General features: G+C 45.4%; 1 protein-coding gene across 2 annotated transcripts in view; it reads left to right on the forward strand.

Annotated features, from left to right (window-relative positions):
* Positions 1 to 26,539, forward strand: part of PRKCB (protein kinase C beta) — a 374,676-nt gene that overhangs the window by 310,105 nt on the left and 38,032 nt on the right. For both annotated transcript variants that reach the window (XM_027961511.2, XM_027961512.2), the window contains exons 10-13: positions 1,533 to 1,706; positions 17,520 to 17,611; positions 19,414 to 19,476; positions 25,016 to 25,154. In XM_027961511.2, the coding sequence (XP_027817312.1) occupies positions 1,533 to 1,706; positions 17,520 to 17,611; positions 19,414 to 19,476; positions 25,016 to 25,154 (468 nt within the window). The remainder of the gene's footprint in view (positions 1 to 1,532; positions 1,707 to 17,519; positions 17,612 to 19,413; positions 19,477 to 25,015; positions 25,155 to 26,539) is intronic.

The following is a 26,539-nucleotide window of genomic DNA, read 5'->3' on the forward strand; positions in this document are numbered from 1 at the left end:
CCTCTCCTCTATGAAATGCAGTTCTTAATGGTACTGACTTCCCAGAGTCTTAGGCAAAGTGAATGAGAAATAATAAATGAGAACCACTCATTGTCTGGCACATGGTACTCAAAATAATGTGATGATTGATATTATTGCCTGCAAAATATCTGACCCAGTGGGTGCAGTGTGTTACTTGGATCTGATTGCCTCTTCTTCCAGGAAGCCTTCTCAGAAGCCCCCAGACCAGGTTAGGTCTTGGACAACATGGTCCTGCCCCAAACTTCTAAGAGGCTTCTTGAGAATGGTACCTGCGGGTCACTGTTCCCTCTGGCATAGTCACAACCAGTGAAAATAATGATGTGTCACGAGCCACGCTGATTAACATGCTCTGATTGTGTCCATGGCTGTGCGGAAGGAAGCCCCAGGACACAGGAGGGGATGTTAAAATATTACATTAATCATCCCTGTGATTAATGTCCAAAGTCCTCCTTCCTCCCTGGAATGCAGTGTCAGGAAACGTGCCTGCTCATCTAATGGTGTTTCTCCATGCTTAGCAGGCTCTTAGTAAATATTAAATAACTGAAAGAATAAGAGAACCATTGCCCCCAATTCAGTTTTTATCAGGAATTCAATCATTCCTTCCTTCAACAAATACTTCTTGAACATCTGCTGTGTGCCAGGCACTATTCCAGGCTCGTGGTGGGTACACCAACGAATAAAACAGGCAAAGATATTTGCGCTCACGGGGTTTATGTTTGACTGGGCACTGATACGTATCCCAGAGGGATATCTTGATACATGCTCGTCACTCTTGGAACTGTCTTCTATTTTTAAATGTTTTCTTTTGAAAAATTGAAGGCTAGTTAATTTACAATGTTGTGTTAGTTTCAGATGTACAGCAGAGTGATTCAGTTTATATTATCTATATTCCTTTATTTAGATTCTTTTCCCATTAGAGGTTATAATTAATACAAGATACTGAATAGTTCCCTGTGCTGTACAGTAGATCCTTGTTGTTTTGTTGTTGTTTAGTCGCTAAGTCATGTCTGACTCTTTTGTGACCCCATGGACTATAGCCTGCCAGGCTCCTCTGTCCAAGGGATTTCCCAGGCAAGAATACTGGAGTGGGTTGCCATTTCCTTTTCCAGGAGATAGTCCCGACCCAGGAATCGAACCCGAGTCTCCTGCTTGATGGGCAAATTCTTTACCACGGAGCCACCTGGGAAGCCCCCTGTTATTTACCGATTTTATATATAGTAGTGTGTCTCTGTTAATCCCAAGCTCCTAATTTATCCTACCACCCCCGCTTTCCCCTTTGGAAACCATAAATTTGTTTTCTATGTCGGGGAGTCTGTCTCTGTCTTGGAACTACCCTCTTTTCGATTGGGTTCAGCCGTTCAAGTTTCAAGGTCCGTGGGAAACTTCATGTATCATATCAGCATCCACTGAGGGCGTCTGGAAGAAGCTTGGAATGGATCTGAATGACCCTTAGCCACCAGTGGCTTCACTGGGGGCCCCTTCAATTCACTGACATGCCCGCTGTCTTGCAGGTCATGCTCTCAGAGCGAAAAGGCACAGATGAGCTGTATGCCGTGAAGATCCTGAAGAAGGACGTGGTCATCCAGGATGATGACGTGGAATGCACAATGGTGGAGAAGCGGGTGCTGGCCCTGCCCGGGAAGCCGCCCTTCCTGACCCAGCTGCATTCCTGCTTCCAGACCATGGTAACTACCTGGGGGCTGGACCCCCCCACCTCTAGGCTTCCAGGCTTTGGCCAGAGTGGTTCGAGCAGTGGCCACCCCCTAGAGGCACCCGGGCCCTTCCCATCCTGGAGACAGAAAGCTGTCAGGCCCAGGGACGGCTGCGGAGCATTTTTCTGAGGTTGCCACTGAGAAGTGCTCTCCCCTGAGGCAGATGCTGTTTCAACAAAGATAAAGAAACTCAGGCAATTGGTTTTATAACCAACTGAGCAGGGCCCTCCTCTGGCAGCAAGAGGTGACTTGGGGACAGGGACTGAGGACTTTCAGTACCACAATCTGAGATGTTCTAGCAGCAGTTACAGATGGGGATGAGGGCAGAGGTCCTCATGGGTGCCCCTACAGGGTCAGGGTCAGGCCTCCAGATCCTTCAAATAAATGTGTGATTCCATGCTGCAGATTGCATGGCCCTCATAGGACTCCCGGGGCAGGGGGCACAGCCTGGGTAGGGGATGGGTGAGCTCAGAGCTAGGCTTCTAAGAAGAAGAGGAAATCTGTGTACTATCTGCTATTCACTGTGATTCTACTTTCATCTGTGAGAATGAGAGACATCCTTTGAACAACTTCTTTCCTTCCCCCTGTGCATACTAGACCTGGCTCTCCATCCCTAAGCAGGTGCTTGTGGCAATCAGACCACAATCTGGGGCCCCATTCACCGGGTTCTGCTGTCACAGCCCCCATTGCATAGACTGGTAACTCTCCCCCTGTCTGTCTCCTTTGCTTTAAGAGCACGACCTTCTCAGAAATAGGACCTAGCTTTCTCAGCCATCTGCCTCATCTGTGAGCCTTTCCCAGGTACCAGACACTGTGTGTGTGGAGGGGGTGGGAGTAGGGGAAGGAAGGCAGGGCAGAGCCAAAATGCAAAGAGATGAGAGTTAATTCTTGCTTTGGAAGCTTCGCAGGGCAAAGGCCTAGAGTCTTAAAGATGCTTTCAGGGCACGTTCAAGATTATTCTGACTTGCTCCAGTCTGCACCCTCCATTCTGATTTTAGAACCCAACTCCTATGCGCTATGGGATGCTATTGTAAGTTGTGTGTGCATTAAAGTTTCTTTTCTCCTCCAGCATCCCCAAGTCCTGTGCTCTGCTAAGTTCTACTGAGTCCCCCGCCAGCCTAGAAAGACCCGGGACTGGGTTTGGGATGGGTTTTCTCAGTGCAGGCTGTACACTAGTTGTGAAACTACCTGTGGTGAGAGGGGCAGTCAGAACCTGGCTCCTTCCTTGTTGTGAGAGTTTCTTGATACATATTGGGGTCAGAGGGACCTGGGTTCACATCTCAGCTTTGTCATTTTCTGGCTGAGTGGCCTTGAGAAAATTATGCAACCCTGCTGGGCCTCAGTCTCTTCATATGTAAAGGGGTAATAGTAGCTGCATCCAAGGTTGCTATGAGGAGGAAATGAGATTGCACATGAGACATGCTTAACACGGTGCTTGTTACCTGGTAAACACTCTTGTGTTCAGCTCGATTGCTCAGTCATGTCCAACTCTTTTGTGACCCCATGGACTGTAGCCCGCCAGGCTCCTCTCTTCATGGGATTTCCCAGGCAAGACTGCTGGAGTGAGTTGCTAGCTCCTACTCCAGGGGATCTTCCTGACAAATGATCAAACCATGTCTCCTACGTTGGTAGGCAGATTCTTTACTATTGCACCACCTGGGAAGCCCCCAGACACTCATAAATGTTGGTTATCCACTTCACAGACATTTAACATTGGCTTTGGCCTGGACTGGTACTGAGGTATAGAGCTGAGGAAGCTAGGTCCTCTTTTTGAGAAGCTAGTCCTGTTTTCTCCTCTTAAAGCAAAGGTGACAGACATGGGGATATTAGCAAACAATGGAACGCTGCTGTGATAGCAGAGTCTGGAGAAGTCAAAGAGTCCCCAGGTTGTTCTCTGCATTTTGGGTGAAGGGATGGTTTTTCTGCTGGGGCCCTTGCCCCGAATCCCAGGCTCCCTGCCACAGGTCAAGAGAGAGAGGGAACATTCTAGGAGCATGTGTGCAGTATTTCTTTCGGAGGCTTTGACCCACCAGCCTCTTATCCGGATCTGCTGGTGACAATGGGCTATGAGAAGATTTTCACTCTGCTGCCGGCAGAGAGCTGAAGTCGTGTTTGCCAGTGTGTGGAGCATGTACCTCCATGCAGTATGGTGCTGGGCAGTTTGAAGGGTGATTTTGGATGCTGCACGAATTTTAAATTGTGTTCTTTTTAGTTCACTGTACATTCTTCTGAGTACCTTGAGGAGGATGTTTCTATGTAGTGCTGCTGCTGCTGCTAAATCACTTCAGTTGTGTCCGACTCTGTGCAACCCCATAGACAGCAGCCCACCAGGCTACCCTGTCCCTGGGATTCTCTAGGCAAGAACACTGGAGTGGGTTGCCATTTCCTTCTCCAATGCATGAAAGTGAAAAGTGAAAGTGAAGTCGCTCAGTTGTGTCCAACCTTCAGTGACCCCATGGACTGCAGCCTTCCAGGCTCCTCCGTCCATGGGATTTTCCCGGCAAGAGTACCGCAGTGGGGTGCCATGGCCTTCTCCGACTATTTGGTGCTAGCATGGCCATTGACATCTTTCTAACATTTGCCTTTTTAACAGAGAGAGAGAGGACCAGGCTGCAGGTTCTGAGCTTTGACAAATAGCAGTTTCTTTTACTTACTTACTTTAAACTGGGGAATAATTACTTTATAATATTGTGTTCATTTCTGCCATACATCAACATGAATCAGCCATAGGTATACAGTTTCCTTTTAAAATATTTATTTAGGCTGTGCTGGGTCTTTACTGTGGCATGCAGGATCTTTAGTTGCGGCATGGAACTCTTAGTTACGGAATGTGGGATCTAGTTCCCTGACCAGGGATCGAACCTGGACTCCCTGCTTTGGAAGGATGGAGTCATAGCCACAGGACCACCAGGGAAATCCCTAAATAGCAGTTTCTAAGTCATTGTTTTGCTTTTATTTTATATATTTTTTACAGATTTCTTTCATTTAAGACAGCACTATAAAGTCTTTTAATTTTTAAATTTTGAGATATTTTAAGACAAATATAAAGAAACTACACACAATGAGTGTTTTAATAATGAGTTTTTTCAGAGGTAAGCTCCTTATACCACCATCCAGGTCAAGAAAGAACTTTGGCAGCCACTCCAGAGGTTTCTCTGTGTCCTAATCGTCATCTCCCCTCAAATGGTAGCTTGACTTCTTTGCCTGTCTCTATAGTTTTACCACTTAAGTTTTATCATCCCTTGATAAGATAGTTTACTCTTTCCACTTTGTAGAAATTTAATGTGTCGTTAATATAATGATTTCCTTCTCCATTCCTTCCATCGTTTTTTTACTTGCTAAAGAGCCTGGGCTGTCTGACCCATAACATTTTCACAGTCTGAATTTTTCTGATTGCTGTCTGAGGGCCACCGTATCTGTTTCCTCTGTCCCCTGTTTTTTGAAAATTGGTTCTGAACCTAGAGGTTTGGCAAGACTCAAGTTTGATCCCTTTGGTAAAACCAGGTGGCTGGTTTTTTGTTTGTTTTTTTTAATCCAAAGGCACATAATGTCCAGTTGCCCCTCTTTTTGTATGTTGGCAACCAGAGATGCTCTGTGTCTGGGTCCATGAATTCATAAAGGACTGTGAGGTGGTGATTTCCTAATTCTATCATTTCTTTTTCTTTATTAGTTGGATGCTTTTATAAAGAAAGACTTCTCTCACCTGTTTCTTTGTCCCCTGGTGATACAGTTCATCTAGAAATCAGAATAGATAGATGAGAGTTTTCTGTTACTTGACAGTTTTCATGAATTGGTTCACTGTTATGCCCCCAAAGTGACTCAAGTTTGCTTAATAGAGTCTTTGTAAAGAAAAATGTTAAGTGAGCAACAATTCACATCATATGAGACTTGGCAGAGAAGGAGAAGGGCATACATCTTACAAGTCCAAATCTCTAATGTTACCTTGGGGAGTTAAAGCCTGGAGGTATTCAAGTCACGACTAGACCCTTAGACCTCTAGACTCCCTCATTCCCACATCTTCTCTTTTATTGGCAGTTCCTAAATTGACTTGTGGAGATCACCAGATGAAGGACAGTTTCAGTGGTAAATAGACTAAGAAGGAGACCTTGTTCTCAAGGAAGAGCCTGGGCTATCTTGGAGCAGCAGTTTTCAATTTCAGTTGAATGTGTTGAGATTGGGGGAAATTGGTCGTTGGTGACTAATACTCATAAGTAAAGTATCTTCATTTGTAATTTACTGTTTTAAACATGATAGAGTGGATTTGAGGCTCTTCTTTTAACGTTGAGTCTTGAATTTCAGTATGCTTTCTGGAACTGAGGAGTAGGGCCTGGGCATGCATGGAAACGGTGCAACATCCCAGGTCCCCTCCACGAGCCGTCACCTGCCAGGGAAGAGCGATTAACAGGGAAGAGAATTGAGTGGATTCGAGTCTTGTGTGGGGAGAAAGGCCTCCTCTCGAAGACTGGCCCCATCCAGCAAGGCTGGGAATGAAACTGGTTGCTTTCTGGTTGGTGAGGATCAGATGAAATCGTTATCCCGTCTGTATTTGCAGGAAAAAAAAATGTAACTTCTCACATACCTTGTGTGGTGGCCAAAATTTAAAAAAAAAAAAAAAAAAACAGAAGTACTGTAACTTTAAGTAGCAGAGTTATGCCTGGCTCAGGGAGATGCATTTCCTGCCAGCTGAGTGGAAGGCCCTTGGGGGCTGAGCAGGGTCAGCAGAGAGGAAAGCTAAGACTTCTCCTATCTCACATCCAACACCACATCACTCAGCAGATGCTTATTGAGTGAAAGGCCCCCACTGAAATGCTTTTATTTACTTTTTCGCTTGTCTAAGCACTTGTATTTTAAGTTTCAGTTCAGTTCAGTCCCTCAGTTGTGAATCGCAGCACGCCAGGCCTCCCTGTCCATCACCAACTCCCGAAGTTCACCCAAACCCACGTCCACCGAGTCAGCTATGCCATCCAGCCATCTCATCCTCTGTCGACCTCTTTTCCTCCTGCCCCCAATCCCTCCCAGCATCAGAGTCTTTTCCAATGAGTCAACTCTTCTCATGAGGTGGCTAAAGTACTGGAGTTTCAGCTTCAGCATCAGTCCTTCCAATGAACACCCAGGACTGATCTCCTTTAGGATGGACTGGTTGGATCTCCTTGCAGTCCAAGGGACTCTCAAGAGTCTTCTCCAACACCACAGTTCAAAACCATCAATTCTTTGGTGCTCAGCGTTCTTCACAGTCCAACTCTCACATCCATACATGACCACAGGAAAAACGATAGCCTTAACTAGACGGATCTTTGTTGGCAAAGTAATGTCTCTGCTCTTTAATATGCTATCTAGGTTGGTCATAACTTTCCTTCCAAGGAGTAAGCGTCTTTTAATTTCATGGCTGCAATCATCATCTGCAGTGATTTTGGAGCCCCCAAAAATAAAGTCTGACACTGTTTCTACTATTTCCCATGAAGTGATGGGACCAGATGCCATGATCTTTGTTTTCTGAATGTTGAGCTTTAAGCCAACTTTTTCACTCTCCTCTTTCACTTTCATCAAGAGGCCTTTTAGTTCCTCTTCACTTTCTGCCATAAGGATGGTGTCGTCTGCATATCTGAGGTTATTGATATTTCTCCCAGCAATCTTGATTCCAGCTTGTGCTTCTTCCAGCCCAGTGTTTCTCATGATGTACTCTGCACAGAAGTTATTTCAGAGATTTGATAATGCAATAGGGCTTCCTGGTCACTCAGTGGTTTAAAAAAATAAAAAATCTGCCTGCCAAGCAGGAGACTCGGGTTTGATCCCTGGTCTGGGAAGATCCCCTGGAGAAGGAAATGGCAACCCACCCCAGTATTCTTGCTTGGGAAATCCCCTGGGCAGAGGAGCTTGGCAGGCTACAGTCTATGGTGTTGCAGAAATGTTGGACATGACCTAGAGACTAAACAACAAGAATAATGCCTACAATATGTGAGACACAGGTCCAGCCTCTTAAGCCACATGGATGATGACCCCTGGATGGGTCCCAGCATCACCCCCATTTCACAGATGAGGGCACTAAAGCCATACGTAATAGCTCGTACATTTCAGGGCCAGGATTGGAAGCCAGGCAGCCAGGCTCCAAGGGGCTTTACACTTTATCACTACAGGGTGAGGTCTTCTGAGTGCATGTTCCCTGATTCCCATTTCGTCTGACTCATCTGGGGTGGAACTGCCGGCAGCCAGCCTGTCTCTTAGCTTTAGCGGGGCCCCGACCACATCCCTCACCTGCTCCATAAAATATCATCCCTACTGCATCCCTCCACTTTCCACCCCTCTCCCTCCCTGGACTGAACCTGACTCTCCATCCGATCATCTGCCATCGTGTGGACCAGTGAATACTCTGCTTCATTCCAGCCTCACAAAGAATCTTGTGGTGGAAGGATTTATCTGACATCCCACCTTGAAGATGAAAGGATTGAGGATCTGGGACATGGAGGGTAGTTTGCCTTCAACACAGCACTGCTGAACCCAGAACCCAAGTTTTTCCTAATAGATTATGTTGAGTTGCTACCAAAATGGCCTTAACAGACAAAAACAATAAAAAGCGGCAGCTGGCATTAGTGTTCGGTGAGTGTCATACCCTGTACTCAACACTCTGCAGATAACCTCTCATTTTATCCTCCTGACACCACCCTGGGTGAGCCCTGGAACTGCCCCCAGTGTAGAGATAAGGGCGCTGGTATTCTGAGAAGTAACTTGAGCAATGCCACGTGGGAGTGGGGGAATGGCAATTCCCAGTTGCCATTCACAGTGCCCTCATCTGTGAAAAGGGGACAGGGGGCTGGGATTTGCTCTGTAGGACTCTAGAACCCTCAACCTTGAAGCCTTGCTAGCTTGCTTCCATCTTACGTCCAGATTCCTTTTTCTAGCTTATAAATTATCTTCACTGTCATGATCATGCCTGATTTTAACAAAGGCACCAAAAGCACATACTACTGTTCACACGTCCTCAAAGGAAGCCAACCCTCAGAAATTTGCAATGGCTCAGCTTACACTGTAAGTGACAGTTTCCGTGGTGGCTCAGATGGTAAAGAATCTGCCTGCAGTGCAGAAGACATGGATTTGATCCCTGGGTCGGGAAGGTCCCCTGGAGAAGGGAATGCAACCCACTCCAGTATTCTTCCACAGACAGAGGAGCCTGGCGGGCTTCCATCCATGGGGTCACAGAAAGGCAAACACAATTGAGTGACTAACATTTTGACTTTGATTTTTGACACTGTCGGTGAGTGGCAGGTGACCTAATGCCCCTTCAGGTGTTCATTTCACTAGGAAAGCATCACCCACTTGTCTCAGAAGGATATTATTATGATTGGAAAGACTTTATGGTCGGAGTGATTTTCAGATTTAGGGAGCCGTGCTTATAGGTGAGACAGAGCAGTATCAGCCCAGCTCAGGTGAGCAGGCAAGCCCAGGAAGGTGGTCGTCGTCACCTTCTGGAACTACATCTTCCCTGACCCCAGACTGGTGCTCTGGAGGTGGAGCCTGAGCCGGAGTAGACAATATCCCTAAAGCCAGCAGCCCTGGAAGTCAGATCATTACTGCCAGTCGGCAGACGGTACTAATGCTTATTGATTCTGTCAACAAGTATTTATTTGTTGACATAAATGTGTCAGGACCCAGCTGCACCACTGGGAGAATGCATCCATGAACAGAAGAGATAAAAGTCCCCCGTTCCTTTGGAATTTACATTCGAGTGGGGGAGACAGATAATAAACAATAATAACAAAAAACAAGGGGGCAAGAGATGATGGATGAAGACAGAGATGCTATTTTTGATTGGATGATCGGGGCGGTGTTTCTGATAAGGATGACATTTGAGCAGAGACCAGAGCAAATGAGGGAGCGAGGGATGTGGATATCTCAGGGCAAAGTGTTCTAGACAGCAGGAAGAATGAGTGTAAACGCCCCAGGCAGGGACATGCTTGGCGTGTTTGAGGAGCAGCGACCAGGCCAGTGTAGCCCGAGTGGAGTGTCATTTTGTATCTTGTGACCCAGAATTCCTTTATGAATCAGCTACCTTTAAAAAAAAATGACAGATCTAGTGTAGCGTGCTACACACTTGATATGTTTTTCTTGCTACAGATTTAGAATTTGGAAGATAAAAGATTCTTAATAAAAGAAAAAGAATCTTGGTGGTGGTCAGAATAGATAAAAGGGAAAAAGACTCCCCACCGATGTATGAAACAGTTTTTGTCATCCTTAAAATGATGCAAATTTAATTTCAAAAAACTTGTTTAGAAAAGCAAAGTTACATCAGAAGTATTCTTAGACAACTGGATTTTTTAAATCCTTGAAAAATATGCATGGCTCAATTTAACAGAAGATGTAAGATATCAAATTCTATTTAAGAGATTGTTCTAAATGTGTTAAAATTGGATTTGCACATGGAAAAGAATCAGAGATATAGACAAATCAAAACATTAATTTGATTTAGGGAGGGGCCTGCGGGTAATTGTCTTCATTTTGAATTTATATTATTTCAGGAGAGTCTGTGATAAAATACCTTAAAAGTGTTGAATGTACCACAAGGTGGCAAAAGTTAATACTGAAATTGTTGTTCAATTGCTAAGTCATGTCCAAATCTTTGCAATCCCATGGACTATAGCATGCCAGGCTTCCCTGTCCTTCTCTATCTCCTGGAGCTTGCTCAAACTCTTGTCCATTGAGTTAGGGATGCCATCCTACCATCTCATCCTCTGTCTTCCTCTTCTCCTGCCTTCAGTCTTTCCCAGTACCAGGGTCTTTTCCAATGAGTCGGCTCTTTGGGTCAGGTGGCCACAGTATTGGAGCTTCAGCTTCTGCATCAATACACAGATGCAGAAGCCATCAGAAGGGGGTTGAATTTTTAACGATTTGCTCATTAGAGGAACTGGTCTTAGGAGAATGGGGGTTAGGCCAAATTTTCTAGAAGTACAAAGGGATAAGTAGGAGCTTCTCAGTCAAATAAATCTAGGTCTGAGATTCCTAGCTGTGTGACTTCCAGGAATTCACTTAACAGATCTGAATATTGGTTTCATCATCTTTAAAGTGACATAAGAAGTGAAGATTAAAAGAGATGGTATACAAAATGCAGAACAGATAATAAATGAGGCTACCCCTTTGAGCTGTGCTGTAGGGGCACCTGGCTGCCTGGGCACAAAAGGATTGCATTTCCTCCAGCCTTTTTGCAGTGTTTCCCAGGGACAGTTGTCAGCCCGGCACATTCATGCAATTTCCCAACTGCCAGTGGGCACAGGCAGTTGAGTCTCCTTAGCAAAACATCTATTTTAAATGTTTTCTTTTCAATTGAACATATGCACTTCTTTTTTTTTTAAATAGAATTAGATTTCATGAGTCATTGAAGGACAGAAGTTACTTCCTCCCCAAATTTGCTGTTGTGGCCCAGCAAGAACTCAGTTGCAAGGCATGCTGGGAGGGACGTCAACCCAGAATGCAAAAAGGGACACGGAAGGGGATGAGAATGATTCCGCTTGTAGAGCTGGCTCCTGATGACATGTCCATTGAGCACGGAGATTGTCTAAGGGGTCCTTGTAATTCAGGGTCAAGTTTGGGTTGGCAGCAGTATCCAAGGATATGATTAAATGTAAGGGTGTTGCTGTAGGAAGCTCTTGGCAGTAGTCTCTATGGTTGAGTTGCAAGAAATAGAATACCCTTCTTTCAAATATTTCAAAGAAAATATTAGAAAGAAACGACCAAAAGGCAATACCTGAGCCTCACGAAGATCCAGAACTTCAAGGCTTTTTAGACTAAATCTCTGTTTCTTTCTCCGTGCTTTCTTTGTTTCTTCCTGCTCATGGTTACATGGCTTCCCTAGCCCCTGTTTGCCTGTCCGCCAGATTCCCACATTCCAATTCATACTCAGGAAAGAGAATCTGATTGGTTCAGCATAGGTCAGTTGTTTTATTCCTAGTCCAATCACCTAGTAATTGACTACTAGTTCAGTAGGAAACTTGAAGAGGAGTTGTGTCTACAGGGAAGGAATAATTGGTGCTCTTGTCAGGTGGGAGACAGCATCTTGAGTCCAAGGAGATCGATTGGGTTGGAGCAGGACATAGCCTGCTGCTAACAGTACAAATAGGGTAGTCAGTGTCTCCAAGGAGAGGAAGCTGGACAGATAGGTGTCTGGGCCTTAGGCAACTAAAGCCATCCAAGAATCTTGAGTGCAAGAAAGGACCCAGGAATGCAACCCAGGCATACAGAGCTGGGATGGGTAGGAATGGACACAGCCTGCTTCTCTCTGCCCTCTTTATGGTGACCTTTGTGTATTCATTCAGTAATCAAAGGTCCCTAGAATTCCAGCGAAGAAGAGAGATGGCCCTAGCCCCAGTTCATGGGGTTGCAAAGAGTCAGACACGACTGAGCGACTGAACTGAACTTGAGAACTGTTTTCTATGTGGAAGTGCAAAGCTTAGAAAGCTGAAAATGCAGTTAGAGGAGCATCAGATTGCATGATTCTGGTAGTGATTCTTCGGCTTCAGAATACAGAGGAAATAAGGTGTCACACCCTCATATGAATGAGGCTCCACCAGTTTGCGTGGACTCTGTGCGCATCATCTGTTACATCTTTGCAAACTTCCTTTGGAGGAGAAGCTGTTCCTGTCCCTTCAAGGAGGCAGAGGAAGTTTAAGTAACTAATGCAAGATCTCAGAGTAAGCAGGATCTCTAGGACTTGCACTCAAGACAAGCCCATGCCACAGCGAGAGCCCTTAACTGCACAGCTTCTTGAGAGAAACAGATGGATCTCTACAGTAAGAGAACAGTTTACAGACAGGATTGACTCACTGACCAGCTTGGCAAATCACTAAAGATCATTAAATAGATTAACACTTACTGCAGCTCACCTTAGAGAGAGTACACGCTTAGAGTTGCCCACATTGCTGATTTTCTCTGTCCGGGATACCTTATTAAAAGTGGCAGGTGTCCTCCTGGCAGTTACATGGGCATCATGTCACATCCTCCTTTCAGCTGACTTAGAGGAACGGTGATTATCTCTTTAAATGCCCCGCCCTTTCCATGACCCCCCTGGTGAACTCTGCACATGCAGCCATTATTTTATTTTATTTTTTATTTGGCTGCCTTGGGTCTCAGTTATGGCATGTGGTATCTAGTTTCCCCACCAGGACCCCTGCATTGGGAGCATGGAGTCTTAATCACTGGACCACCAGGGAAGTCCCCAGTCATTATCCTCATACTCACACTCCAAATTTGAGAAATGCTATCCAACCATTTTCCACGCTGCAGTGACAGACAGATATTTAATTTATTTACTGATTGAACATGAGAGGTCATGGGGAAAGGAAATTTAAAATTAACTGAAGTTGTTTCACGCTTCAGGGACAAGGGCAGTGTGTAAATGAAAAATCACCACAATAACGAGGACAATTAGGGAGGAACACTTTGAAAGTTGAGCAGACTGGCTAGTTTGAGGGGAAAGATGGTGAGCTTGCCTTTCAGAGCCTTTAATTGGAGTTGACGGTGGAACACCCACGTAGAAACGTCCTATAGCCAGCTGGAGCCGACTGGAGCTCAGGAGAAAGGGAGAGGGTGGAAACTGAAGTCAAGATTCATCAGCCTAAAGCAGTGAGAGCTGATGTTTTGAGCTGTGACAAGTCCTCTTTGGAAAACAGAGCAAGTAGCAGGAGCAAGTAGCTGGACTTGAAGTCCAGACTCAATACCTACTTTCTAATGTCCACGTAGGAGAGGCCAGCAGATAGGTCCTGATTCAAATCCACTGCACATGACTAGGAGAACGATCTTTAAAACCTTGGAATAATTTTATAGAAACAGTAGGAGAACAAAGTCAAATTTTAGGACAATATGGGGGTTGGGGGTCGGGAATGGGCTTCCCAGGTGGCTCAGATGGTAAAGAATCTACCTGCAATGCACATTACCCAGGTTCGATCCCTGAGTTGGGCAGATCCCCTGAAGAGGGGAATGGCTACCAATTCTGGTTTTCTTACCTGGAGGATTCCATAGACAGAGGAGTCTGGTGGGCTACAGCCCATTGGATCACACAACTGAGCAAGCTATCTATGGGGGGGGGATAATTATGCTAGAATTGGAGGTGTTGGTTGAAGGCCATTTCATGAGCTGAAGTCCCCAGAGCTCGCTCTCTCTACCTGTCGTGAAGTTTCTCTGAACACATCTTACTTTAGATGATGGCTTGAGTTAGTCATGTCTTTGTCTGAACTGAGATTCTGAATTCTCTGCAGGCAAGACTTGCATCTTATCAATTTTGTCCCTTTAACTCCTGATACTGTGACTTACAAAAATAAATGCTCAGTTAAAGTTCTAAAAAGTTCACTTCCCTGCTCAAGATGGGCTCTAGCTTGCCCTTGGCAGTGCTTTCCAAAACTAATCTTCCTTGCTCTGGAGTAGGAGATGAACTTGGTGGTACAGGGACGTTTGTTTCTAAAGTAAGGCATTTAAGGGATTGATGTACCAAAAGCAGACTGGTTATAGTGTAGAGTCAACAGAGTCCAGGTAGGCATTTATTTTTTTAAAACAGGAAACAGTGACTCTTCATTTGTGAATTTGATATGAAGTTTTAAAATTTTTAAGTAACTGTGTTTAAGTAGGAAAAAAAGGTGAGTTAATGAAAAAATATTTTAAAATAAGTAAATGTTAGTAAATGAGTTAGATGGTATACTCGGTAAAGATCTTAAAGTGAGAAGACTGAAGTTTGGGTGGATGGCCCACCCTGCCTTGCTTGAATCTCCTCCTTTGTAACTCCGTGCATTCTACTCTCCCTTGCCAGAAGTCTTGTTCAGTTGCTCAGTCATGTCTGACTTTTTGCGACCCTATAGACTGCACAGCCCAGGCCTCCCTGTCCTTCACCATCTCCTGGAGTTTGCTCAAACTCATGTCCATTGAGTCAGTGAAGCCGTCCAACCATCTCATCCTCTGTTGCCCCCTTCTCCTTCTGCCCTCAGCCTTTCCCAGCATCAGGGTCTTTTCCAGTGAGTTGGCTCTTCAAATCAGTAGCTGTAAAATCAGGGGCTTCAAGTCCTAGTGATATTTTTTCACAGTACGCATCAAAATAAACACAGAACTATAAAGGTAAAGCCATATGCATCCATAGCCCACCTAAAATTATCTCCCTCCCCATTTTAGGAAACGTTGCCATTTGGAAGTTTGTCTGGTCTCCCCACTTGCCTGGGGAATCCTTACTGTCGGGCACCGCGGATCATTCACAGCAGCATTTCTGGCAGTAGGAGAGCCTGGCATAGAGTGGGCATCATTAAGTATTTGCTCGGAAAATGAAAGGACAGCAAGATGCCAGCCGTAACGTTTAATAGCTGAAGCACCGGTGTGCCAACACCACACTCGATACAGTTTAGAGACGACAGATCTCAGGGGAGCCCCACATACAGTTCGAGGTAGAAACAGACCACAGAACATGGCATTATCCACCCTGGAGTTCTCTCCCTGATGTTGAGATTCTAACTAATAAGTTTGGGGGGTGGGGGGCAAGTTGAGTTCTTCCAAGCAGAAAGCAAGCTCCTGAAATCTCTCCCTCACTTACTTCTCTCTCTCTGGCCAATGCCATCTGCTAGTTTTAAAAATAATTTTTAAAAGCAAGTGTTTTGGTTCTCTTCAACGTGCAGCAAAGACAGATGCTATTTTTAGGCTTGTTTTCTATCAAAAAAAAACCCCCCTAAGAACCAGAGGCTGGGTGTCGGCAGTTCTGGCTGACTGTCTCCACTCTGCCACTAACTTGTAAGTGACCTTTTTGCAAATCTCATATGCCTTGGACACTGAGAACAGAAGTGATAATTCTGTCTCTCATTAGAGATGTTGAGAGGGTGAAGTAGCGTCGGGGTGAGAAAGTCCTACAATAGTTCAAAAATAATTGATTAACCCATACCTCTCCCTTGTGGTCTGCCAGCGTTTTTGACACATGGCTGGATTTCTATATTCTCCCCTGGACAGAGAGCTCCCAGACGGGAGGACACACCCACACATCCGTGCAATGTCTGGGTGAGAACCTTATACAGGCAGCTGTATAATAAGAGGTTACAAGTGTAGACTCTGAAACCAACCTGCCCAGCTTCAAATCCTGCCAGAAATGGTAGTCCTTGTCACATTGAATTCTTTAGAGAGAGAAAATATATAAAGCGCTTTGTCACATAGCAAGTGCTTGCAAGGTGGTAGCTTTATTGAATGATTGTTATCCTAATTATTGTACACTCAGTATACATTTGACAAAAGCACGTATGACTGTTATGTATAAGACAAAGTTCCGTGCACTGTAAGGAAGATTTTTTTTTTTAATGGTAGATTAAACCTTTGCTGTATGGCCACCATCATATCGTTGTTCAGTTGCTCAATCGTGTGTGACTCTTGGCAACCCCGTAGACTGCAGCACGCCAGGTTTCCCTGCCCTTCACTATCTTCTGGAATTTGTTCAGTCTCATTTCTGTTGAGTTGATGATGCCATCTGATCATCTCAACCTCTGTCACCCCCTTCTCCTCATGTTTGAATGCTTTATATATGTACCTACTCTATAGGATAGGTGAATCATGTCCACTTTACAGGCAGAGAAAAAGCTGGAAGTTTGAGAGGTTAAGTAACAGCAGTTACACAGCCAATAAGTGATGGAGAGAGACTTGAAATCCTGTATTGATTTCATAGGGACCCTTTGCCCTACACATTACTTCTCTACTAACTCCGCTCCTGGTCTAACAGCCCCGGACAATAGCTTCATGACTTTTGACAGCAAATCCCTCTTTTAAATTGGCAACCCAGCCAACATATAAATAAAACCCAAACACATATTTCACAACATCACCAGTCCTGGAAGCCACACACAGGATTTTTTACAGTATCCTGTTGGTTACAGAAGTCAGTCCTATTCATAGAGGGAAGGGACGACACCAGGAAGTGAACATCGGGCAGTGAAAATCACCGGAGGTGGCGCCTCATGGAGGCTGGCTCCCACGGCTGCGTATTACCTGTCATACAATTATTCACTTCGTAGTCTTCACCCTTTATTAGAATTAGCTTTCTCTGAAATGATGGCCATTAAGTCACAAGGTTGATGTGCTGGTTGTATTTTCCAGTACAAACGAGAGTAAATTTAGCGTTACTAATTTTTTCCTAATTATTATTATTATTTTTTACTGTGCTGGGTCTTCACTGCTGCACGGGCTTTCCCCTAGTTGCGGTGAGTGGGGGCTGCTCTCTAGGTGCGGTGTGCGAGCTTCTCGTTGCGGTGGCCTCTCTTGCTGCGGCTCCAGGGCGGTAGAGTACAGGCGCGGTAGTTGTGGCGCATGTGCTTAGTTGCTCTGCAGCATGTGGGATCTTCATGGATCAGGAATCGAACTTGTATCTCCTGCACTGGCAAACGGATTCTTTGCTACTGAATCACCAGGCAAGCCCAGTGTTATTCTTTTTTTCTTTAATTTCAGAGACTTTTCTGGTGGTCCAGTGGCTAAGACTGTGCTCTTAATTCGAGGGGCCTGGGTTCGTTCCGATTGGGAAACTAGATCCCACATGCTGCTTCTAAGAGTTTGCATGCCACAACTAAAGACCAGCACAGCCAAATAAACAAAAAGATTTTTTTTTAAATTTCGCGTTCTCCCTGTGTTAACGTGTGTACTTCCAATGGCACAAATAATTCATTTGGGGAATCAAGGCACCTGGCCTATCATTGAGTCCTGGGGGTTTGGATCATAAATCTCAGCTATTACCTGCTCTCCATCCAGGGCCCAAGAAACTCCAGAAGGCTGACTTTGCTCTTTGCTGTCTCCTCCCAGGATCGCCTGTACTTCGTGATGGAGTATGTAAATGGCGGTGACCTCATGTACCACATCCAGCAAGTAGGCCGGTTCAAGGAGCCTCACGCCGTGTAAGTGGCCCTGTGCTTTTCCCTTGGGATGAATGAGTGGGTGGTTAGTTCCTTTGGGTTTTTAGCCAAATAAGAATTTTTAATATCTTGGGCTTCTTGTTTAAGAGAAATGTGTGGCCGGGACAGAGGGTGTTCTGCTGAGATGGGCTATTTGTTTCTTGCTTAACACCCGCTAAAAGCTGGAAGCTTGAAAACCACAGCTATTTCTTGACCTCCACGTTTTGCCCCTGGCTCTTCAGGAAAGCCCTAAAAATTCCTTGGGGAGTGTCACTGTAGGCTTTGTGTTTTCCTTTGCTCATATTGGTTAAGAGCTTACCATGTGCCAGGCTCAGAGATTTTAGAGACTTGCTCACAGTCACAGAGCTCGTGTGAGGCAGACCCAAAATTCTGACCCAGATCTTCCTTGCTCACGTTCTTGCTCCCTCTTAGCTGTCCTCATTCCAGGGAGATGAAAGCTCAAGCTGCATAGTGGCTACACTCTGTGGCTCTTGGAGTGGGGAGATTGACTCTGGATTTTTGGAAATCTGTTTCCCCTGCTGAGTCCATTCCATCACCTTCAGCCCACAAGGCAGCTGGTCTCTTTGGTCTGGAACACTCATTTCATCCTGGGTCTCCCTGCAGTTGGTGAATGGGTGTGTGGCAAGTCACAGGATCGGCAGTGCTAACCTCTCCTAGGGAGGTTGCTGGTCTCCTACTGTCCCTCCGGAAAGCCTGTAGGGCTCACCCAGGGCCCCATCCTGTCATTGCAGAGGCCTCCTGGTGCCCACACAGCTCAGCCTTGCCCCCTTTCTTCCCCCCTGCCCAGGTCACAAGCACTGATTCTGGAAGGGTTACCATTCCCGTGCTTCCAGGTCATGCCATTTGTGTGTCTTGGCACAATTCTAATGGGTTGCTTAGAAGTAAAAGGACTTCTAACATCTAATTGACCACTGACCTTTATTCCATTATCATATGAGACACATTGTCAGGACACTTTACAGAGTTCCCCAAAGCCCTGCCCAGCCTTTACAACTGGGCTTTCTGGGTCTCCCAAAATCTCTCTTAGATTTTGAAAATGAAAAGTTAACACTTCAGCCAGATGCTGTTTCCAATTCTGGATGTGCTGTGTATTAGCTGTGTAACTTGGTCAGGGTATTTCCTGTCACTAAGCCTCAGTTTCCTCATTTGAGGAACAGGGAGGTAATTGTAGCACCTTGTTGCTCTTTAGTCACTCCGTTGTGTCTGACTTCTTGTGACCCCATGGATTGTAGCCCACCTGGCTCCTCTGTCCATGGGATTTCCCAGGCAAGAATACTGGAGTGGGTTGCCATTTCCTTCTCCAGGGGATCTTCCCAACCCAGGGATTGAACCTGTGTCTCTTGCATTGGCAGGCATATTCTTTACCACAGAGCCACTACCTTATAAGGTTATTGTCAAGACTGAATCAGATAACAACCTGAAATGATACAAGGTCCATGGAAGCCTTCCACAGATGTTAGGTGTTGTCATTGAGATATTTTAACTTGTTGTCATCTGAAACAATCCTTCTCTAGCCAGTTCATCATATCCTGTGGCCTCCTCCCCACTAAACAGTTGCTGAACCTCTGCCCACCCTATTTGGTCCTTAAAGCAACCTCATAGCTCTCTAAACCCTGTTCATCCATCCAGACTCCCATACTTCGTTTTATGAGCTGTGTGGTTGACCATCCAAGGTGAGACATTCATGCCCTATGCTCAGTTCAATATTGTATTGAATTCTGAGAGTTGCGGGCATATGGTGTCCTTGAATTTCTCCATTGCTTTTTTTTTTTTTTTAATTTCAGATTTTACGCTGCAGAAATTGCCATCGGTCTGTTCTTCTTGCAGAGCAAGGGCATCATTTACCGGTAAGCGAACACTGCTGTACTTTCCATCTCCTCGGCTCCCTTGGCTCCTCCCTTCCCTGCCTCTTTCTTTAACTGCTTTTAAAATTAGAATCCATGGTGGGGGAGGAATCCTCCAGTACTAACTTGGGCATGTGCTCTGCCAGGCAGCATCGCCCACTGCCCTGGCAAAGTTTGGGCAGCTCTGTATGATGATAGAAGATCTTGATGGACTCTGCCTCCAAAGATGGTTCGGAGCCTCAGATGTGAGACCATTTGCTCTAAGAGGAGGAGGCTAACCACTGGGGACCCAGCATGTCCTTCTCTTCCCCGTGGACCCCACATTTGGGAAGCAAGCAAAGACTCTTGGCTGGCAGAATGTGCTGGATCATATTATTATGAAACAAATTTCTTTCTTTCTTTCTCTTTCCTTCTTTCTCTCTCTCACTCTCTTTCTTTCTTTTTGTGCTATGTAACTACAGTTTGGGAATGGATCTCTGTGTAGCTTGCCCTGAAAGACAGGATTAAGTTCAGGACTTGGCATTTGCCCGTTTTTGGAGGAGCAAGCGTATGATCATAGCTGGATGACTCATCCCACTTTATATCTCATGCAAGGCAGACTGTGGAGCCTGGGGCTGCTATTTGTCAGTGAGTCCAGGGTGTATAATTCTCCTTATACCACATAGATGCAAGCATTCCAGTGCAGGCTCGGGCTGGTTTGTTGTACAAGGGAGGCTGGCATGTGGCACGGGGCTTCCAAAGGACACTTGGCCCAAGTGAGGGTCTGTTTAAAAGATCTTGAAGAGTCATCAAAGTCCATTTGATTCACTGATTTGATAAACATTTCTTGAAAGCCCACCATATCATATACTGGCCTCTACTCTAGGTGGGGGGATGCACTGTGAAGAAAACAGACAAAGGCCAGCCTTTGTAGAGCTCAGATTCCAGTGGTGGGAGACAGATCCCGTAATTCATAAAAATGCTGTCTATAGTGAGAAGTACTATGGAGGGAGTCAAGTAGGAGAGGGGGCTGATGTGGGCTGGGTGGTGGTGCTTGCCTGACATTCCATAGAGGTCATGAGATTGGGGTCTGAAGAGTTAGGGAAGACCCTCGGAAGCCTGGTCTTCCTAAAGCAACTGAAGGACATGGTAATAAAAGGCATGAAGAGATTAGCTTGGTGATCTCAAGGCAGAGGGTGGAAGTGAGGCTGCTGGCCCTGGTGGGAGGGAAGGCGAGGGACCTTGCCAGAATCCTGCAGAGTCCTGGGGCTTTTTTTCACTCCTTGAGGTAGCAGGTCCTGAGTGCATTGAGTCCCCACTTTGCCTGTGTGCTCCTGATAACAGAGGAATGAAAGTCAAGAAACAGAGTGGCTTTACCTGGCACAGCCCTGATCTCAGTAAAGAAATAGAAACAGCGAGTGACCGTAATAATTTCAACTGTAAATAGTGTAGTCATGCTCACCCTCAATGAACATGTGTCACCATGCATGCATGAAACGGGACCCGTGAAGCCTCTGACTCCCCCAGCTTCCCCTTTGACTGTCATAGTGGGAGCATCTTGTACTGAATGTAATTCTGGTGTTGAGAGGTACACATTATCTTCCGTATGACATGAAGACCCCTACATTCAAGTTGATCACTTCAGCTGGTGCTTAAACCAAAGAACAGGGGATCATGGGTAACTGTTCACTCTACACGATTTTCTCCTTACGTGCTGACATTTGAACCTGACCCCTCTATGGGATGGGCTTCCACCAGAATAGAATCAGGCACTTAAGCATTGCTGAGAAGATAAATTAAGGGACTATAAGTTTATTGGAAGAAAACTCAGTCCCACGGGAGGAACCAGGACAGAAAATGATTTGAGTTCTTGCCAACAGGTCTGGGATTCAAGGCATGGTTTCTAATATATCAGAGAACTAGACTGGAATCTGGGATCCATCGGTCCAGGTCATAAAATCCTAAGATTAAGATTCTAAGTGCTAGACCATGCCTGAATGCAAAGCTTTTTCTCCTAACAGTACATTCTTCCTTTCCTCCTCCATTATATTTGTCATTCTTTTAAGCCACTCACCCTCTGAAGCCCTTTCATTTGTGGGTAGGAATGGAGTCCATATCTTCCTGTAAAGATTTAACACAGCAGATACTTTTGCAGCCTTCCTATAGGAAGCGCAGACACACAACTCAGGCTCTGATGCTCGTCACATTCACTGAAGACGTTGAATCGGAAGTTAGTGGCCAGGAAGCAGAGCCTGTAGGATGGAGAGTGGACGTAGTCATCAGCTATGTCTGGTTCCCAGAGGTGTGAGGGGAAGTGGTTCTTAGGAATAGCACCCAGAGTCCAGCACGAGGGCCTCATGGAACAAGGGACAATGTCTGTACCCAATGGTGGCATCAGGGGCGCCCTCACTGGGTCGTTTCTGTGCTGGTTAGTCATTGTTCATGGCTGCGTAGCCTCCAAGTCTGCTCCGCCAGCCTTCTTGGAGATTCTCAGAGCTCCCCCAATTCATTTCTAAAAACTCCTTTTTTGGTTGAAATAGTCAGAGTTGATTTTTGTTGCTCACAATCAGGAACTTTGGTGGAGATGGCAGTTGATAATCAAATGAAAACTGCAAAAAATTTACATGACAGAAGATAAATGGTTTTATAAGTTGACAGAGATTGGTTTCATGAGTCTTTCTAGGGGCTTCCCTGATGGCTCAGCGGGTAAAGAATCCACCTGCAATGCAGGAGACACGGGCTCGATCTCTGGCTTGAGAAGATCCCCTGGAGGAGGGCATGGCTACCCACTCCAGTAGTCTTGCCTGGAGAATCCCATGGATTGAGGAGCCTGGTGGGCTACAGTCCAAAGGGTCGCAAGGAGTCGTACATGACTGAGCAACTGAGCACATCCACACAAAGTCCGTTTAAATGTTATAAATGCCCTTCTTCTTCATTTGGGTCTCTCGTTATTTGGACAGCTCTCAAGTAAAGAGGGTGAGGACTCATAGTAGATTTGTCCCCTCTGAGGACCACGGCTGGAGATGTTGGGCGAGGGGAAGATGAAAGACTTCCAAACTTAGTGTCTGATTTGTAGATTGCCATCCTTGGAATGTGTATTGATTTTGCTCTTGATGGATTTGTGAACATGAGGACATCTGGCCAGCCCCCTTTAGAAGCATAGATGAGGATTTATTGCATTAAACAAAAGAATGGAGTGGACTATCAAAACATTATTATGTGACCGTTTGCTCCAGCCCCATGACCTGCTGGCTCTTAGCACTGGAAGCTCCTTTTCTATAATAGACAGAGATGTCATCACTTTTGGGGTTGCCTCAACTGCCTGTTTAGGGGCATGTGGTCAGGCTGAGGGAAATGTCATGGGTCTCTGTTAATCAAATCACATGCAGACCTGGTATATTTATTGCTTCCGAGTCTAGCTTTTCTAAGTTCTAAGCAGGCCTTCAGAGACCACTGTGGCTTGTAGAGAAGCATGAAGGTTGGATATGGGTAGTACCATGGACAGCAGTAGAGATCCTAGGATGGTGCTGCTGTTGGTAAACAGTGGAGTGCAAATGGATGAAGAGACCTCACAGACACAGATAGGAGATGCCAACATATATTTTCAGGTTGTATTCTTTTAGTTGAAAATTATGACAGCAACTCTATTGAAACGAACTTTCATTAAAAGAGGTGTGGTATGGCTGACATCAGAGAAGGCTGACATCGAAGAAGAAGTACTCCAGTACTCTTGCCTGGAAAATCCCATGGATGGAGGAGCCTGGTAGGCTACAGTCCATGGGGTTGCGAAGAGTCAAACACGACTGAGCTACTTCACTTTCACTTTTCACTTTCATGCGTTGGAGAAGGAAATGGCAACCCGCTCGTGTTCTTGCCTGGAGAATCCCAGGGACGGGGGAGCCTGGTGGGCTGCTGTCTATGGCATCACACAGAGTCGGACACGACTGAAGCGACTTAGCAGCAGCAGCAGCATGGCTGACATAACGGAAAAGTCTAGGATTGGGGCTCAAATGATGTTATGAGCATTTATTCGATCCCTCTGAGTTCTGCTATATCTATAGTAGCTTTCTTCCCTCCACCTCGTGACCCCTTGCACAACCAGATTTAGTTTCTACCACCAGAGCAATCCTGCTGTAAAAAGAGTCCAGATCTTTCCTGAGGGTGCCAGCAAAAATGTTGGGGCTGATGTTAATGTTCAGAGGCTTTGATCAGCTCATATGGGGTCACATGGCCAATCCTGAACTGTGACCAGGAACTGTGATCCACTGTGGCTAGCAGGATAGAGTATTTCCACTGGCCAGGACAGGCAACCATGACCACTCCTGGAAGCAGAAGTTAAGATCAGTATCACCAACTTCATATGGCTTGAGAATCAGGGAAGCTGTTTCTTCAAAGAAATATTAGGATGTTCTCACCCCAAGATTCTAGAATAGGCAGAGCCACAGATGTCCACCACCCAGCAAAGGTGATTTGAGGGAGAGATCTGAACTGAACGGTAGATCCCTTAACCTTTGAGGAAGTTGGGTTTCTAATGGGATTGAGGAAGTCTGGCCCATAGATCATATCTACTCATGGGTGCTGAAACACCCAAGTGACGACTTTGGAATCAGTGTTACGGGAGGAGGAAAGTGTAATGCTACTGGAGTCATCAGATATGCTGGAAATATGCAAGGGTCCCCAAACATCAAACTCTCCCCATCAACACAGATGACATAGAATGAGAGTGGAGCCCGTGTCGTTTAGGGCATCACCCTTTGAAGGTGATACCTTCCCGATCCTCTGTTATAGTAACCTCCCCCCGTTCCTGTCCACCTCATCATTCTTTTTATTTCCTTCATATCACTCATCAGAAGCTATAATAAGCCTGCTTATAGATTTGAATACTTGGTAATTGACTTTTTCCCTCTACTAGAATTTAATCTGAATAAGAGCAAGATGCTTGATTATCTTGTTCATAATATACTTTGCTCCAAGAATAGTGTCTGTTGCAAAGTAGGTGTGCAACAAATATGTTTTGATTGTAAGTCAGTAGAAACCCCTGGGTTCATGACCTAGAAACTGGCTTAGGGGAGCGTGGGGTTCTTGGTGGTAAACAAGATGCTCTCAATCAGGTTTTTTTTCCTTCATGCTCTTCAGAGATTTTTTTTTTTAAATGATAGTTTTGTATAAAACCTTCCTATGAAACGTAAGGGATCCTGATGTTGCAAAGGTCATCTCTAGAGATGCCTCCAGGTAAAGGACACTTCTGTGGATTCTCTGCCCAGATGGAGGAAGCTTCTGTTTTATTTAGCTGTCTGTGGATCGCTCTTCTCAGAGTTGCTGTCTCATTGCATCCTCCCGAGATACTTGGCACAGTTGCTGCTACAGGAAAAGAAAAGCACAGAGGGTTGCAGACCCTCGTGTCTCCCTGCCAGATCATAAGCTGTTAGAGGGTGAGGACTGGGTTGTACTCACTGCTGTGCCCCCACCAGGCATGGTACAGCGTTCTGCACGTAGTAAGTGGATGTTTGTTGACTCAAAAGAAACAGCATTTAATTCAGCCCCTGAATCTGTGTCCCCACAGTGACCTGAAACTTGACAATGTGATGCTGGATTCCGAGGGCCACATCAAGATCGCTGATTTTGGCATGTGTAAGGAAAACATCTGGGACGGGGTGACAACCAAGACCTTCTGCGGCACCCCAGACTACATCGCCCCCGAGGTGAGCTGACGCCAACCCCTCAGGCGTGTCTGTGTTGTGTTGATGTCTTCCCTGAGCCCTAGATGGCCACGCTGCAGCTGGGAGAGGTCTAAGGGGTACCAGACAAGCAGGACCTCAGGCTGGTCCTTCTCCTAGACTCTAAATCGTTCCTTCGAGATCACACATGTAAATTAACTTAGCACACATCCCAGAAGCTCAGACCCAAAATACATCAAGGTTTGGGAGAAAATTTAAATAAAACTCAAAAGAACCATCCACCACACATCAGTAAGATTCTTCGTCAAGCTGCTGTGGCTCATGGCCATGTGATACCTCCTAATTATGCCACTGAAACGTGTGTTCAGGGGAGACGGAAAGGCAGAGAAGGAGTAAGAGAAAGAGATTGATTCCCGGGACAGACGTATGACACAGGGTCTGTGTGCGAACAGGTGTGAAGTAGTTGTGCTGAATCCTAAAAGACTCAGCATTTTTCTTCCTGTGATTAAGATATAAATGAAAGTGTGAAGATTTATTTTAGTGCCTCCCCCTCCCTTCCCAGAGGATGCGGTCAGTTGCAGAATGGATTTCCCAAGCGTGTCATGGTACAAAAATTTGTGCCAGATGATAGCCTCCCTTTTTCTCTGAAGTGGTGCTCAGGAAGGTGGCATCCTGCAATCTGTTACTGGATTTTTATGGAAAGGAACTGCGAGCTTGGCATAGAGTCTTGGAAATGGACATTCTCGAATTCCTCTCTTCCTGACTGTTAAGGCTTCATATGTAACAATGGTGATGGGAGGACCTGTGTCACTAAGTAACCTGGCACTAAATTTAAAACCTGCCTACTCTGTTACCAAAACTCTTCCTCTCTTAGGAATCTAGTTTGCAACATACACACGTACAGACACACAAACACACACCATACTCGGAAGGATATGTCTTCAAAGTCCTTTCTTCATCGCAGCACTATTTTTAATAATAAAAAATAGGACACAGTCTCAGTGACTACCAGTGAAGGAAAAGGGTTGCAATTCATGTTAAGAAATATTATGCAGTTCTATTTGCAGCACTGTTTATAATAGCCAGGACATGGAAACAACCTAGATGTCCATCAGCAGATGAATGCATAAGAAAGCTGTGGTACATATACACAATGGAGTATTACTCAGCCGTTAAAAAGAATACATTTGAATCAGTTCTGATGAGATGGATGAAACTGGAGCCAATTATACAGAGTGAAGTAAGCCAGAAAGAAAAACACCAATACAGTATACTAACACATATATATGGAATTTAGAAAGATGGCAATGATGACCCTGTATGCAAGACAGCAAAAAAGACACAGATGTGTATAGCGGACTTTTGGACTCAGAGGGAGAGGGAGAGGGTGGGATGATTTGGGAGAATGG

This window comes from Ovis aries, chromosome 24 (assembly GCF_016772045.2).
Source record: "Ovis aries strain OAR_USU_Benz2616 breed Rambouillet chromosome 24, ARS-UI_Ramb_v3.0, whole genome shotgun sequence".
In the NCBI taxonomy this organism is placed as follows: domain Eukaryota; kingdom Metazoa; phylum Chordata; class Mammalia; order Artiodactyla; family Bovidae; genus Ovis; species Ovis aries.